This window comes from Alligator sinensis, unplaced genomic scaffold, assembly GCF_000455745.1.
Source record: "Alligator sinensis unplaced genomic scaffold, ASM45574v1 scaffold766_1, whole genome shotgun sequence".
Taxonomy (NCBI): Eukaryota; Metazoa; Chordata; order Crocodylia; family Alligatoridae; genus Alligator; species Alligator sinensis.
Genome location: NW_005842390.1, coordinates 726,102 through 741,999, shown reverse-complemented (window position 1 = coordinate 741,999; position 15,898 = coordinate 726,102). Strand labels below are relative to the sequence as shown.

The 15,898-nt window shown below is 48.0% G+C and overlaps 1 protein-coding gene across 2 annotated transcripts in view; it reads right to left on the bottom strand.

The window, feature by feature from the left end:
- The window catches only part of LGR6 (leucine rich repeat containing G protein-coupled receptor 6), a 199,834-nt gene that overhangs the window by 128,360 nt on the left and 55,576 nt on the right, over positions 1 to 15,898 (bottom strand). For both annotated transcript variants that reach the window (XM_014522731.2, XM_006029639.2), the window contains exon 2: positions 10,986 to 11,057. In XM_014522731.2, coding sequence (XP_014378217.2) covers positions 10,986 to 11,057 — 72 coding nt within the window. The remainder of the gene's footprint in view (positions 1 to 10,985; positions 11,058 to 15,898) is intronic.

The window sequence follows — 15,898 nt, the reverse complement described above, 5'->3', positions numbered from 1 at the left end:
CCCTGCTGCAGCCACTGGGGACTACCCGAATAATCAAAGCTCTCTGAATCTTTGGCAAACATTCGGAGAGCTTTGAATTCATTTGGACCCTTAAATTGGTCCCCTGATTCAATTTGGATTCGGAGATTCGGCCACGGAATCGGGCCGAATCTCCTCCGAATCGAATCACCACCTGAAGCTTCGCACAGCCCTACCACCTGGAATCCAGAAAGGAAGCCAAACTTTTCCAGCCCTAACGCATCCCAGTCTGCACGTAGGGAAGTCTCCTTCATGCTCCTGTGGCTTGTCTACATTGCACTGGCCGTGTGTCCTGCTACCATACCTACACACACATGCAGACATGCTCTGAACCTGGCAGTTTGCCAGTGAGGTTCATCTCCAGTGGCTGCTTTCAGACCCACCAGAGACCAAAGGCTCAAGAGCAAGTGCAGAGGGATGGGACCAGAGTAGCCTCACATGGGTTCAGAGTGTGGCTGTGGTTGGGGTGAGCTCAGACTCCTTGCCACAGGGTAGGCAAGACCTGTATGCTCCCATAGGCAAAGCGCCTGAATACCTGCCCTGGCTGCAGGCCAGGCTTGCCAGCATGCTGTAAATTCCATGGTGCCAAGCCATCACTGCTCTTGGGGCCTGAGCTTAATTAAAAGTACCACAGGTATATCCAGGATAGAATGACTCTAGTATTGCCCCCACTGCTGTTAATGCATTTTATCAATGAGTGATCGAAGCAAAATACATAGACCCCATTGGGTCCACTGAGAGCAGAACCCAAGGCTCTCCCCTCCCATCAGAACACCTGCCTACCTCCATTGCAGACTCCAATGCATTTTGCACTTCTTTCTGCCCAGTGGCTCACCTTTGACATGGAAGGAGGCCTCAGCCTAGCTTGTTCAACAGCTTGGTGGTTGGGGTACAGTCCTGGGAAGAGGGTGATGTGGGTTTAAACCCCATCTGGCTGAGGAGGATCTAGAATTCATGTCTTCTATTTTTTTGGGTAACGCTCTAACCCCTAGGCGGTCGGGCAACCTACGTGTGGGTCCTCCTCTCGGTTTGAATCCTGAGATGATGGAGGCACATAATGTGAGCCCTGAGGGGCAGGAGTTCACTTCTGAGCCACCATCTCTTAATTGGCTGCCTGCAAGTGACTCCTTGCTCAGTGCGTACATGCTCTGGAGGTGCCTAAGGGTGTCCATTGACAGCAGAATGGGAGAGGAGCTTTGTGTCTCCCCAGGCAGAACAGGATTGCACCCCTGAAGTAAGAGGCATACTTTTTAGACAAGTGGTTGCTTAGGCTTTGAAGTTCAGTAGACAAAACAGGATCTGGGCCTCAGAGTCCAAACCCCATCCAATTTCAACTTCATTTTTTTCCCTGGGAAGGAAAAGAAAAGATGCATATGCTCCCTAATGCTTTTGTGAAACTCAACCCTTCCCAACTGTCCCATCCTCCAGATTTGCACCGCACAACAGGGCACTATGGGTAAAAATGCTGCAGCCAGTGTAAATCCCTGTGTAGTTAAATAACAATAGGAAATGTCTCTTGTACTGAAGAACAGGAGAGGGGCTAGGCACTACCAAAAGCCACAGGAATAGCACTGCTCTCTAAAGAGAGGGAAATGTAAAACATGATTACACTGCACTTGTACTCTATAATATACTCTGGCTTCTAATATATGGGGCAGAGATGTGACAGCCCTGAAAGACAATCTGGCTATGTCATAGAAATCCCTAAACTCAATAATGTAGCATCACTGGATGCATCTACATGCTCAATTAGTGTGATGCAATAAATTCCAGCACAGTTTGCGCCAGAGTTAATGGCTCCCGGACACATCATCTACATGTTTGCCTGGGACTGCAGAAGTTTGAGCCGGGGCAGAGCAACCCCAGGCTGGCAGCAGGCTCAGGGGTCAGCCCTGGGCTCTGGGTCATGGCTTTGGGTGGCAGAGGGGCTGAATGGAGCATGAGAGTGCCCAAAGAGTGGAGCCATGTGGCTAAACAGCAGGCAGGCATTTACACACACATTTAGGTGCAGTTATTTTCACCGCCATAAGATATTACTTGTCCCCAACAGTACTATCTTACAGTGGCAAAAATTAGTTTGCTGCAGTCTGATACCATCACACATGCAGACTGTGACACTTTACACTGCAGCAAATTAGCCTACTGCTCGGTTAAGCACCCACTCCATGAGTGACTGGTGCCTCCTGAATCTGGGGGGGGCACCTGCACAAGCTGCTGACGGCGGTGGCCCTGTCAGGGGGGGGCACCAGCCCTACCAACAGCATGGTGTCGGCAATTGGGGGAGCACCTGCACCCCTGTGCACCTCCTACCAGTCGCCTATGACCCACTCTATCCCAGAAATGCAAATGCCCCATAATACAGAGCTGCTGTCACAGCAAGATCTGTGCCCCCTAGCCCCAGTGACTGTCACTTACATATATATCAGTACCCCATAATGTAGAGACAACATGCCACACATATATCAGTGCTCTATAACACGCCACTGCTATGCCACAGAAAAGCTGGTGCTCATTTAGTGCTGCTACATCACAGAAGGGTCAATCCCTTGTCAGGCACAGTTTAGGACAGAGAAAGGTTAATGTTGCATGAAGAACCACAGACACATATGTTAGTGCCACCTTAGCAGAGCACACATGCCTCTCAGAAATGGCGTGCCATGCATAGCAATGTCGGCACATTTGTGCCCCGGGTGCTAAGGTTCAGATATACATACCTATGCCCCACAAAGCAGCAACATTATCTCAGAACTGTCAATGCCTCGTCACACTGTACTGCTCATCACAGAAATCTCAGTGGGCCACAGTACTTTTCAGCAGTAGTAAAGTCGCTGCCTCATTCTAGAGCTGTTCTCACATAGCTGGTGCTTGGTCCCTGCTCCTGCCTCTTAAGCTAGTGAAATGGGGTGAATTATCCCTTTCACAATAGGGGAGAGGGGAGGACACTCCATGCACATGTCAAAAGAGGGGACAGATGCCTCCCAATGATACCAGAGATCTGCTGCCGCCTACAGACATCAGTAGGGTGGTCATCACAGAGGACATTCTGGTTTTCTGTTACTCTGTCCCCAAGAGAAAAATAGAGGACATAGAGGCATCAGGTTTTGTATCAATAGAGGACAGAGGACAACTGGACTGTCCTCTATGATGGCCACCCCAGACATCAGTAGCCACCCTGCTAGGAGGCAACTGCTACTGACAGTGCTTAGTGTACATTTATTGCCTCCTTTGATTGTCATATACCTCTCTCCACCTCCCCTGTCCTGTTTCTTGTTGCCTGCCCTTCTCTAACTTCGTTCTTGCCTTAAAGGAGCTGTCTGGGTTAGGGACACTCTTTTCTGGCCTGTTTGTAAATCAAGGAGCACAGTATGGGCCTGACTCCCGATAGGTGCTTCTATGTTACTGAAACACAAGCACATAAACTGCAAGTCCCTATAATAACGGCTCCCCACCCCAGCAGGCAGTGTGCTGGCAAGTGGATGAGCCAGCAGCTGGGACAGGGGCTGATCTTGCCATGTGTACCTTGAAGCAAGAGAGAGGTGAACAGCACAGGACACCTGCCTTCCATCACACTCCCTTCTCCTGGCACCAAGTGCTTGTGTTTGGATTCAAAGCACAGTAACAATGCGTCAAACACATTTCAACATGTTGTTATTCCCAGGCCGACTTTCAAGATCCTCTTTCTATTCCTTCTGTACTGATTGCCCTTGTTTTTCTTGGCTCCCGGCTCTGGTTTTTCAGGGTTCATTAACTAGAATTTATTAGCTCCTTTAAACAATCTTTCCTGTGAAGGAAAAGTAAGCAAGCAAGCAAGACAAAGCTAGAAAGACAAAGCAAGAAAGAAACGAAGGCTATTTTCTAAACTGCTTCCTATAAATGTCTGGTCCCAGCTCTGAACACCCCTTTCCTGAGGGAACTGGCATAGTCTTCTTGGGTGCCTCTGCGGCTATTGTGCCTTTTCCCCTCGGAGTCACTCTGCTGTCAGCTTTGAATACAGTTTCCCTCTTTCTCCCTCCAAGGCTGGAGGCAGGGAGGAAGTGCGAGGAGCCAGGAATGCAGTCCCTGCTGACAGACAGCTGTCAGGGAGCCTCTCCTCGGAGGGGAGTCCCCGGATATGGTGCTTCTTCAAAGCCAGATGAATTGGAGCATCTGCTCTCCCTGGAAGCTCCCTGGGGCTGTGGCACTGATTGTGCTTATAACACCTTTGTTCTGATGGGTTCACAGTGAAACATTAATGAGCTTAGGCTCACGGCACACCTGAGCCATTGCCCTTGGCTTTTACTGGCAGGGAAACTGAGGCATGAAAGGGGAACATGAATTACCCAAGACCACACAGTGAGCTACAGCTGATTCAGGAAGAGAATTCCTGACTCCCAGGCCAGTGCCATGGCCACAAAGCCATCTTTGATTGCTGGTGATAAATGATCACTCTGCTGCTTCCTGATACAATTTGAGTCACAGGGAGAAGGTGGGACGATGAGTGAGAACCTGGCAAGCTACTCTGCCGTACGGGCTGAACGCAACTCCAGCACCACCACGGACAGCAGCCAAGCCTGGTCTCATGCTGCAGGCCCGCCTCAGGCAGCAGCCTCCATGCTCCACGGTGGCCAAATGCACTGATGCAGGGAAGTGTAACGTGCTGTTCCACAGTGCAACCAAAATGAGCAGCACGGCCCGATGCAACAAGCCGCACTGTTCTAGAGTACAGAGCAGCTGGAGATACATCACCAATGTGCAAATGAATGTAGTCCACTGCAGCTTAAAGGGCTGGTCAGCCAGTGCAGCAGAACTCAAAATGTCCAGTGTCTTTGGAGCTAAAGTACTTCCGTGTGTCCCTCCCATTGGGTCCCATGTACTTCAGCCATTAATCCTGTGGGCTGTATCTCATGGGCATAGCAGTACATGAGATTTCCTGAGCCCCATCACATCATCAGTAGCCTCCTAATGTCATCAGGCACTCACCTAGAATTAAGATACTGGATGATTTCACGCAGACTTTGTTGCACTGCTCCATTTGTTGTTCCACCTATGTCCTGCCCCTCTTTTTTAGTCCTTTGTGCTCATTCTCTGGCTCTGCCTTCCTATCCCCATGTTCCTTTCCCTCTTGCTATGTCGCCCAACCCCTTCCCTCCCATCATTCTTTTCCTTCCCATCAAACCCAAGAAATAGCCTCAGATCACCCTGGCAAAGCTGTTCCACACACACTGGCCCTTTTATCCATGTCAATCTCAATGGCTCTAATGAGACTTTCTGCAGGGGACACGCTTGCAGGCCTCTGGCTGTAGGGATGGAGTCCCAGTGTGCAATAAACTGTTGGCTAAGAAGAGACTGTCATTAAAAATGAATGAGAGATGAGGATTTTTAGTGGTATTTTTTATTGGACCAACTGTATAGTTGGGAGCTTCAGGCAGCAAGTGCCCTTCTTCAGGAGCGAGTTTAGACCTGAAAAATATCATGTAAAATCCTTGCCTCACACACATTTCTTGGACCATCACGGTGACAACACCACTCCAACCAGACATTAAAAATGAAGAAACATCACCGAGGAGGTGTTGGTTCAAGACTTTAAGATGTGTAAAGATGTGTAATCCTTTCCTGGACAGCCACAAAGCCTCGATGTGATTAGCTGCTTAAAGCAGAGTCACCAGAAAGCCAACAAGGGAAGAAACTGGCACCGAGGCACAGGAGAAATTAGAAATGAGCAGAACACAGTGAGCAAGAAGAGCAGTCAGAGGGCATGTTACACAGGTAGAGGCAGAAGAGGATGGGCTGTCTGTGACCATCAGAGGGAAGAGAACCAGGAGACAAGACAAACAGGTGTATCCAAAAGCCATGGAGTCAGGTGGTAGCTGCTAGGAATATTGGTAAATATATTATTACACTTGATCTTAGCCCATGTGACATTGCCCCCACACACATCATAAAGTTCCTAAAAAAATGGAGCATAAAACCATTCAAAATTCAGGCCAAATTCACATCCAAAATTGGGAGAAAAAGAAATCTAAAATTTACAAGCATTTTATTTACATATTTTTTCTTAAGCTCCTTTCCATTTCAAACCAGAATTTTCAATCACTATTTTGCATGAAAAAGGACACACGGGGTTGTGGGGGGGAGGGGGGAATTAAATCAAAGGGATAAATAATCTTCAAATGAATAAAATATTTTGTTTCAGCCCAAGTGAAACATCTGGGGTTGGCCCAAAACAAAATTTTTCAATTTTCTTTCTCATCTGGCTGCAAAGCCTGAAAAAAATTCTCTTTCAGTTCAACTAGACTTCATTTTATTTTTATAATATTTTGGTTTGACCACCAAAATGTGGGTGGAAGTTCACCCCAGTTCCCAAAGATATCAAGCATGCCCAAGAGAATTCTCCACTGTCCAAACGGGATGGATGATCCCAGATTTTAAAGTGGTCTGAAAATCAGAGAATTGTAGACGCACAGAAAAATAGGGCTGGAAGGGACATCTGGAGGACATCCAGCCCTCCTTCCTGCCTGAGGCACGATCATCTCTATCCAAAATAATCCATGCAAGTCCTTGTCTAACCTAAAACCACACAATCATCCCTGTTGCACGCTGGGAGCCAGGGTCTATAATCAACCCTCAGCCATTCTGCCCCACATCCATTTTCTCAGCCCCCCATGAATATGCCCCATCCAATCCCATTATTAGTTCTGACGTTATCAATTCATCCCCAGCCTCCAGATAAATCCTGTCCTTCTGCCCCATCTCTTCTGCCTCTGCACCCCCCTCTACCAGGCCTCGCTGGGGAGGCAGTAATAGGGATCTCTTCTTTCAGGCAGTTTATTTCTAGAAGGGAAAGCAGAACTGCTCTAAGTACTTCAGCCCTTTCATCAAGAAAGGGGGGAGCTCTGCTTCCCTGACTAGTTGCTCCTCTCCTGGTTGGGGGGCGGGGGTCATTTCTCCCCCACCCTCCAAGCAAAAATTAAGATGTGTGCCCTTTGCTGCCCCCTCTTGTTCTTTAGGCATTTTTCCTGGGGCTGCAGCTCCTTCTGACCCAGCACAATCTACACCCTGGATAATCTTCATTGTCACACTGAGTACATGGAAGGCTTGTAAAACAAGTGGGAAAACAGGAGAATTTATCAGCAGTATTAGGGGTGTGCATGCGCACGCGTACATGTGTGTGCAGTATGCGTGCATGCACGCGTGCATGTGTAAAATTGCCAATTCTACTTCCACGTTTAACTGGGATGTTTTTTAAATCCAAGTATATTTTTCCCTGAATGAGGAATTGTGATCTTTCGAAACACCCAGCAAAATGTTCTTAAACAACTTCCAATTATTTTTCATATTTTCCTGTTTAATTTTTTCCTCCCAATTTGTTTCACTCAGAATTATTTTTGGCCGTGGGAAATTGGCCCCTTCTAAATGTTAAACATATTTATATATTCCCCGTTATGACTATATTCTGTTTGCTTATAACATGCAATCAGGTTATAATCATTTGCAGTGAGGCAGCCAGCAACTGTGTACAGAGGAAGAGGCTGAGTAAGAGTGAAAAGGGAACTTCTGGAGGGACTAGATGTATTTAAATCCACGGGTCCTGATGATCTCCACCCCAGAGTGCTGAAGGAACTAGCAGGGGTCATTGCGGGACCTCTGGCACAGCTCTACAAGCACTCATGGCACTTGGGCAATGTGCTGGAGGACTGGAAAAGGGCCAAGGTGGTCCCCATCTTCAAAAAAGGGAGGAAGGAGGACCCAGGAAACTATAGGCCTGTGAGTCTTACCTCAGTCCTGGGAAGCTTTTCGAAAGAATTATCCTGGCACTATTATTATGGCATTATTATGTCCAGGAAGGGCCAGCAGGGGAGGTGATGCTCAGGGGCAACCAGCATGGGTTCATTAGGGGCAGGTCTTGTCAAACCAACCTGGTGGCCTTCTACAACCAGGTCACCAAGTCCTTGGATGCAGGTGTCGCAGTAGATATAGTCTTTCTGGACTTCAGGAAGGCCTTCAACACAGTCTCTCACCCCATTCTCAGTAAGAAACTAGGAGACAGTGGTGTTGATGCTTACACGGTCAGATGGGTCGCTAACTGGCTGGAGGGCCGCACCCAGAGGGTGGTGGTGGATGGGTCTTATTCGACCTGGAGGGATGTGGGCAGTGGGGTTCCCCAGAGCTCGGTCCTCGGGCCCACACCATTCAACATCTTCATCAGTGACTTGGGCGAGGGGGTAGAAAGCACCCTGTTCAAATTCGCAGATGATACTAAGATGTGGGGTGAAGTGGGTACGCTAGTAGGAAGGAACAGGCTGCAAGCAGATCTAGACAGGTTACAGGGGTGGGCCGATGAGAACAGAATGGGTTTCAACACTGACAAGTGCCGGGTACTGCACCTGGGGAGGAAGAACCAGCGGCACACCTACAGGCTGGGGAACTCCCTTCTCGCCAGTGTTGAGGCAGAAAAGGATCTTGGAGTCATTACTGATGCCATAACAAACATGGGCCGACAGCGTGGGGATGCGGTCAGGAAGGCCAGCCATACCTTGTCGTGCATCCACAGATGCATCTCAAGTAGGTCCAAGGAGGTGATCCTCCCCCTCTATGTGACACTGGTCAGGCCGCAGCTGGAGTACTGCGTCCAGTTCTGGGCGCCGCACTTCAGGAGGGATGTGGCCAATATGGAGAGGGTCTAGAGGAGGGCCACCCGTACAATCAGGGGACAGCAGGGCAGGCCCTATGAGGAGAGGCTGCGGGACCTGAACCTGTTCAGCCTCCAAAAGAAAAGGCTGAGAGGGGATCTAGTGGCAGTCTATAAACTAGTCAAGGGGGACCAGCAGGCATTGGGAGAGTCCCTGTTCCCCCGAGCAATCCCGGGAGTTACAAGAAACAGCGGACACAAGCTAGTGGAGGGGAGTTTCAGGCTAGACATTAGGAAGTGCTATTTCACTGTCAGGGCGGCTAGGATCTGGAACCAACTTCCAAGAGAAGTGGTGCTGGCTCCTACCCTGGGGGTCTTTAAGAGGAGGCTAGATGAACATGTGGCCGGGGTCGTTTGACCCCAATACTCTGTCCTGCCACAGCAGGGGGTCGGACTAGATGATCTGCTCAGGTCCCTTCTGACCCTACCAACTATGAAACTATCTGGTTAGGACAGAATAAAATACTGTGTCCACTTCTGGTGTCTCCATTTTAAATAGGACAAGGAAAACCCCAAGGCAAAGAGCTGCAAGACTAATACAAGGCCTGAAAAATCTGTCTTCTAGTAAGAAACCTGAGAAACTCAGTGTCTTTAAGTTCCCCACAAGGTTACAGTTTCAGCATGATTTTGGCATGGTTGATACAGTTCTGCAGGGTGAGATGATTTCTGATATTGGAGGGCATTTAAATTAAACAGGCAAAGGCATATACGTATCTGATGACTAGAAGTCAAAGCAGACAAACTGATGCGGGAAATCTAGCAGATGTTTTTAACTAACATATGCCCAATTACCAAAGGCAGTTTCAGTCCAGACTGTGTGTGTCTTTTTCCAAGCTCTGCTCTTGCTCAGTAAAGGTTATGGTCTGGATCCAGATATCCATGAGTGAGGTTCTTAAACCTCTGTTATGCAGGATGGTCAATTAGATGATCATAAAAAAAATCCCTTCTGACTTTAAAAATCTGTAGGGATCCGTGAACCTTTTTAGCTGCTTCTTTGTTTTCCTTATTCTCACTAACTCCAGGAGTGAACAGCTGTGAGTCCTTTCTAAAGAACTGCTGCACTGTTTTGAAGATCATGACATTTTGAAAAAATAAATGAAAGGTATTGGTGTGTGGACTTCTCCTCTGATGCTTTAACCTTTAGGCAATGCTGCTTGCCCAGCAGTGTATATGCCCACATGTATGTGTGTAAATTCAACCCTATATACACACACCAAATTCAGGGGCATGTGAATTCCTGTTTTGGGGAAATCCCAATATTTGGGGGTAGGGAGGGGACATGTAAAAAATTCAATATTTCAACATTTCCTGTGAATTGAAAAAGTTGAATGAATAAAAGAGGTGTATTTCAGAAGCATCACAACATCTCCTTTGGACTTTTCTATTAGAGTAAAATATTAATAACAACATATCCTATACATTAAATGTAATATATACACACACACACACGCACACAATATGACAATGAATATCTCAGTCTAATATAAAAGTGCTTCAATTTTATTGAAATTGTCTTTTATAAAGAAAATATATTCTGTTGAATTTCTCTGCCCAGCTCTAAGATTAAGCATGGTACAAGTAGCTTTAGCAGGGGTAAACCCTCCAGGTGCATGAAGGAATTATCCTTAGAGAGTGACATTCAACTCGGGCAAAGGGCTACGCCATTAAAACCCTATTTTCAGGGTTTACCTGTGATGTACATGGCTTCTCTGCTAGCCCTTTGCAAAGGGCTTAACTTGCCGAACATGTTGCTTGGCTTCATCCACTCCTGGCCTCACTGTGTTATTTTTCTGACATCATTGCTATAGCTGGGCTAGTAGAAAAGGGCAATTCACACTTGTACAGCAGGATCTCCCCACCTTCAATGCAGCCTAGGATTTTTCCTGGGTTCAGATGTCTATGTTGCCTCAGCCTCAGTCTCAGAGGTCCCGACCCACACTCCTGTCCCCGTGCTGCCATTCTCATTTCAGACTGATAGGAAATCCAGAAAGCAAAGGGCTGTGAGGGGATGTGTACGGACAGCAAGGTGAGCAGAGTTGTGTGTGGGCTGCTTTTCTTTGGGTTACAATAGGCACCAATAGTGTCTCTGATTCTGCTTTGCTGATCTTGCATCTTTTACAATGACTGATGCCAGGGGCATTACTCCTGATTTCCATGAAGGGAAAAAAATGCAACTGCTTCTGACCTGATTTCTCTCTGCTCCTCACTTTGGTTTCCTTTGTAATCCATACCCCCCTCCACCCCGCACATCATATCACCCCAGAACACGTTATGCTCTATGTAATAACACCATACTTACAGCTCCCCCAGGAAGCGCATATGATGAAAAGTGTTGGGTTGCAGTTCGCTAATGTTGTTCATGCTCAGATCACTATGGGAGAAGAAAGACAGAAGCTCTGATCAGTCATTATTGGTGGCTTGAACAGAATAAACCTCTCCCCACCTGACAGTCTCTGTGCAGCGCCCATTCTTGAAAGAGGAAAGAGATGCCCTTTTGGAAGGCATCTCAGACCTAGTATGGCCAGGAGAAATTCCCTCTTAGCTCTGCCTGGCAACATGAGTGCATAAAGCAGGATGAAAGCAATCCTCACGTTAATGAATCCTGTATCCTTCAGTGGCATCTTTCATGTGAACTTCTCAAGCACCCGCAGGATTTTGAAGGTACCAAAAGGTTTAGGGCCCTGTTCACTCTTGCAGAAATGAGAAGTCAGTAAAAGGTGTGGAGCATCTGGTCCTCACCATTACCTACACTGCCCCCTCCTGGGAGACCCTATTAATGGAGCCAAACACAACTGCCCTGCAGAGCAAAGCTGGGAGGAGAGAGCTAATTGCTGGTCATTGCTTGCAACCTGTGAACTAGCCCTCTCCAAATGGGGAGCAGCTGTGAAAAGGTGCAAGGCCAAGACCAAGGGGCCTGCAATTTGTTCCACTCTTTAAATTTGGTGGCAAAGGTCATGCCATTCTTTACATAGAAACTTCTGTCTCTCCAAGGCCTCTGGCTGCGGCTTGGATTTAATACCTGACACATCCCCTCTCAGGGGACTGTACCACATTTGCAAGGCGACAGACTTGACTGACCTAGCAGGTCTTTGTCTCAAAACCTTTGTAACATCATGTGCCTTACATATAATTAACAGTAGCAGCCCTGCCCTCATGAACAACCCTGCAATAACAAAACAGTGTTTGTTATGATATAAATCAAGAGCAAGTCTGTGCCTACAACTGTACGTTTGATCCTTGCTCTTAAAAAAAAAAGCAATCAGAAATTGCTGAGGCCCAGGTCAGGGCTGACATGGCTAAAAACAACTGGGAGCTTAAAGGTGGGGCAAAATTCTCATCTGGGCATGAAGGCAAACGTGAGATCTCATATGGGTGCAAAACAAGGCATTGGGCTCTGGCAAGAATGTCCTCCTTAGAGTTCATCCTTCAGACTAGATGCATATACATATGTGCTTTCATACATACATGTATCACCCGGTTCCTTAATACAAGAATAAGACACAAGCTGAAAATGAAGGGCAGACTCTTAATGCAGATGTGGGAATACTTCCTCCCTACATATACCCCATAGCTATGATTTAATTTTTTGCCCAACTTCTAATTACTCCTTTCTCTAACAAAACCTGTTGACTTCAAAAAGGATTTGATGTCAATGAGGATTTTGCCTGGAAGTTTTGGGTTCTGGGGGCCGTACAGTTCTCAGCAGGAGCTGGGTGCATCTGCATTGCAAACACTAGACCGAGAATTTACAAGGGGAAAGAAGGGACATTTCCCTTCTGACAAAACTCCATTGTGCCCCTGGGGGGGTCTCTGTGATGGTCTCCATCCTTATCAACATTGACATTTTAACTGAGGGCTTCCAAAGTTAAAAGTAGGAGTCTCTGCAGCTTATGGAAACCAGGCCCCTAGCTGGGGTTGTAACAATGCATGTCCCCAGTTGCAGAAGCATATCAGCCAGGGTCTGTGAACTGGGCGGCAAGGCTGACAGCAGGGGCTGAGCCAGTAGCAGCAATGGCTATTGCTGCTCTTTGCTTCCTCTAAGGGTGAAGTTTCACGTTCCATGTACACCATACTAAATCTGTGGCATGCTAAGCAGTGCTAAAATCACAACATGCTTTGAGGAGTTGCAGAGTTTGTTTCCTGGATAGCTCTGACTTGCCACTAGAGGGCTGGTGAGCAGGGCTGTGGCTAGGAGCCAGGACACCTGGGCTCTATGCTTGCCCTGGAAGGAGGGCAGGTGTGGGAGCTGAGCATCTTGGGATTCTGGAGGACTGCAAATTGCTCATTTTATCCCCATTGAGCAGACTGATGGTACTCTACCATGAGCTAGGTAGCAAAGCCCAGAGTTAACCGCATGTTAAAGCTTATTAACCTTTGCCTAGTGTTAGAGATGCTCAAAGAGCACTTTGCATGAGTTAACAAGCTTTAACATATGAATGTTGGCATTTTAAGTGACTTTAGTATGGTATAAATATTAGGGGTGTGCGAAGCGGGCCCTATTTGATTCGGAATCGGCCTGAATCAGGGACAGTGATTCGATTCGTTGATTCAGATCACTGTCCCTGATTTGATTTGGCTGAATCTGCATCTGAAGATTCGATGCTGATTTGGAGAATCAGCGATTCGGACATAGACATAGCTATAAAAAAAATTTCTACATACCTTAAGGTAGCAGGCACAGCTCATGATCACTGCAATGCTGGGGGGCATGGAGCATCCCACAGGAGTGTGGGGGTCCCTCCATGTGCTCAGTGGCAAACCCAGAAGTGGACTGGAAGTACTTTGGGTCCACTTCTGGGTCCGCCGGGGACTGTGCTGGGGGGGCCTCCCCACGCCCACCGGCTCAGTGATCAGCCACAGGGGGACCCCGGGTGCCTCCCCCAGACCCAGGAGGCACCAGTCACCAAGCCAGGGGGGCACAGAGGGGCCCCCCAGCGTGCTCCCCAGCAGACCCGGAAGTGAACCCAAAGTGCTTTTGGTCCACTTCTGGGTCTGCTGCCGAGCACGCTGGGGAGCCCCCCACACCCCTGTGGGACACTCCATGCACCCCAGCATCGCAGCACTCACGAGCCACCTGCTACCTAGAGGTATGTAGAACGAACATTTAAAGTTGTCTTTATTTCCAAATCGATTTGGAGGATTCTGATTTGATTCAGAAAGATTAAAGGGTCCTCTGATTTGATATGGATTCGGAGATTTGGCCACCGAATTGGGCCAGATCTTTGCCAAATCGAATCAGGGACCGAAGCTTAGCACAGCCCTAATAAATATAACATGCAACTTCACCTGAAGTCCGTGCCTGTTGCCTTCTGCTTGTTATGCTGCTGCCTCATAAGTCAGGCACTGCGGGGAGGAGTAGGTAAAACACCTGCAGCAGTGGGCCATAAATATATAGAAGGCATCCACCATATCAAAGCTGGTCTGAAATTTGTGCTCTTGGCATTGTCAATGGAAAATTTAATTTTTTTTTTGACTAACCATATTTGTGTGCATGTGGCAAGTGCCTATTATCCTTGTGAAACAATGTAAAACTCATTAAAATAATACAAAGCAAGCACCCGTGGCACAAAATCAAATTCTCATTACAATTTCAGCTTTCAAAAAACACATTCTGAAATGAATTATTTTGAAGTCTGTTTCATGGGGGATTTAGAAAATATTTTGATCTATTTTAGGACAAAATGAGTTTCAAAAGGGCCTATATTTTCCATGAACAAGAAATTCTGGTCGCTGAGGAGAAAGGACGCAATTTTACTTCACCATAAACACCCACATGACCCTTTTTTAGCTGTGAAGTGGCGCTACTTGCACTTATGCACAGTTTGCAACTGCAGTCCCCATGTAGCATGCACGCTCAAGTGCAGGAGGATATGAGCTGTCTGAGCAGGCACAGAGCTATGTATGCTCATATGCTTTATATGCAGAGCTGTCCTTTTGGAAAATGGCATTCAGGGGTGTACTTGTAGTTTGGTGCCCCCCTTTCCTCCCTCATTGCTGGGCATTGCTCCTCCTCCCTGGGGCTGGAATCAGGTGGGCTGGGGCACTGCTGTGAGCATGGCAGGCTGTTCACACGTGTGTGTGTGTGTGTGTGTGTGTGTGTGTGTGTGTGGTGCCCCCCAGACCACGGTGCCCTGGCTGGTTGCCCACGTCACCCACCCCTAAAGGCTGGCTCTGCGTGCATGCTCAGATTGCAAGGCTGGGGTGCCGTTTTTATGGGTTTATCACGGCTGGGGTCCCACCCCCTGCACCTCTGATTGGCCCCACCCCCACCATTGATTAGTGGATAGGGCTGTCTATCATACCGCCCCCCCCCCCTTGTTGCTGATTGGTGGCCAGGGGTGGGGGGGGGCTTATGACAGACAGCCCTCTCAGCCAATCAGCGGTGAGGGGTAAGGGTGCCAGCCAGCTTGCCTTCATACTAGGCTGAGTGGCCAGGAGAACTGCTGGCTCCCATTTTATTTTTAGTAAGTTTTTTTCCCCCTGCAGATTTCGCGGAGATTGCCCAATGTCGACATTTCCACGAAATCCATGAAACCACAATTTGAGTAGGTCCCTACTAATAACTGAGTGGCTGTCACCCAAGAAATCAGAGGCTCTGAGTTCTTAGGCCCTATTCGCCCAGAGGGGTGACTCTGCGCCCCTCTGGTTTTGAAACCCAGTGCCTTCATCACCAGGCTGCACATCAGCCCCTAGCCAGCTCCTGGAGCACTGCTTTTGAAGCTGAGCCACTGCCCCATGTATTTACCATTCATTGGCTAAAATGGATGGAGGGCAAGTGGAAGAGGAGAGTTTCTGCCCCATTGAGAGCAAGGTTTCAGGACACAACGCCAGCACCGCTGCCTTCCAGGGTAATCAGGCCTGTCACTAAGCAATGCATCCTCTAGTTCAGTGGTCAGCAACCTACAGCCACAGGCCAGATCCAGCCTGCCAAGTGATTTCATGCAGCCTGCAAAGTCTGAATATTGGTAATATTTTGGCAATGGGGCAATTTTGTGGCATTTCAGCAGCAGGGTGCTTCTGTGGCAGGTTGTATACATGGCGGGAAGAGGTGGCAGCTGGGTCAAAAGCAGCAACCCACCTTGGACTAAGCTGCATTATTTTGGCCTGCTGCTGTGAAATGGTTGCCAACCCCTGCTCAGATTTGCTCACTTCCTCCCAAGCCCACCTATCTCCCTCTCTTGTCTGCCCAAGCATGAATGGTGAGATGTCCTA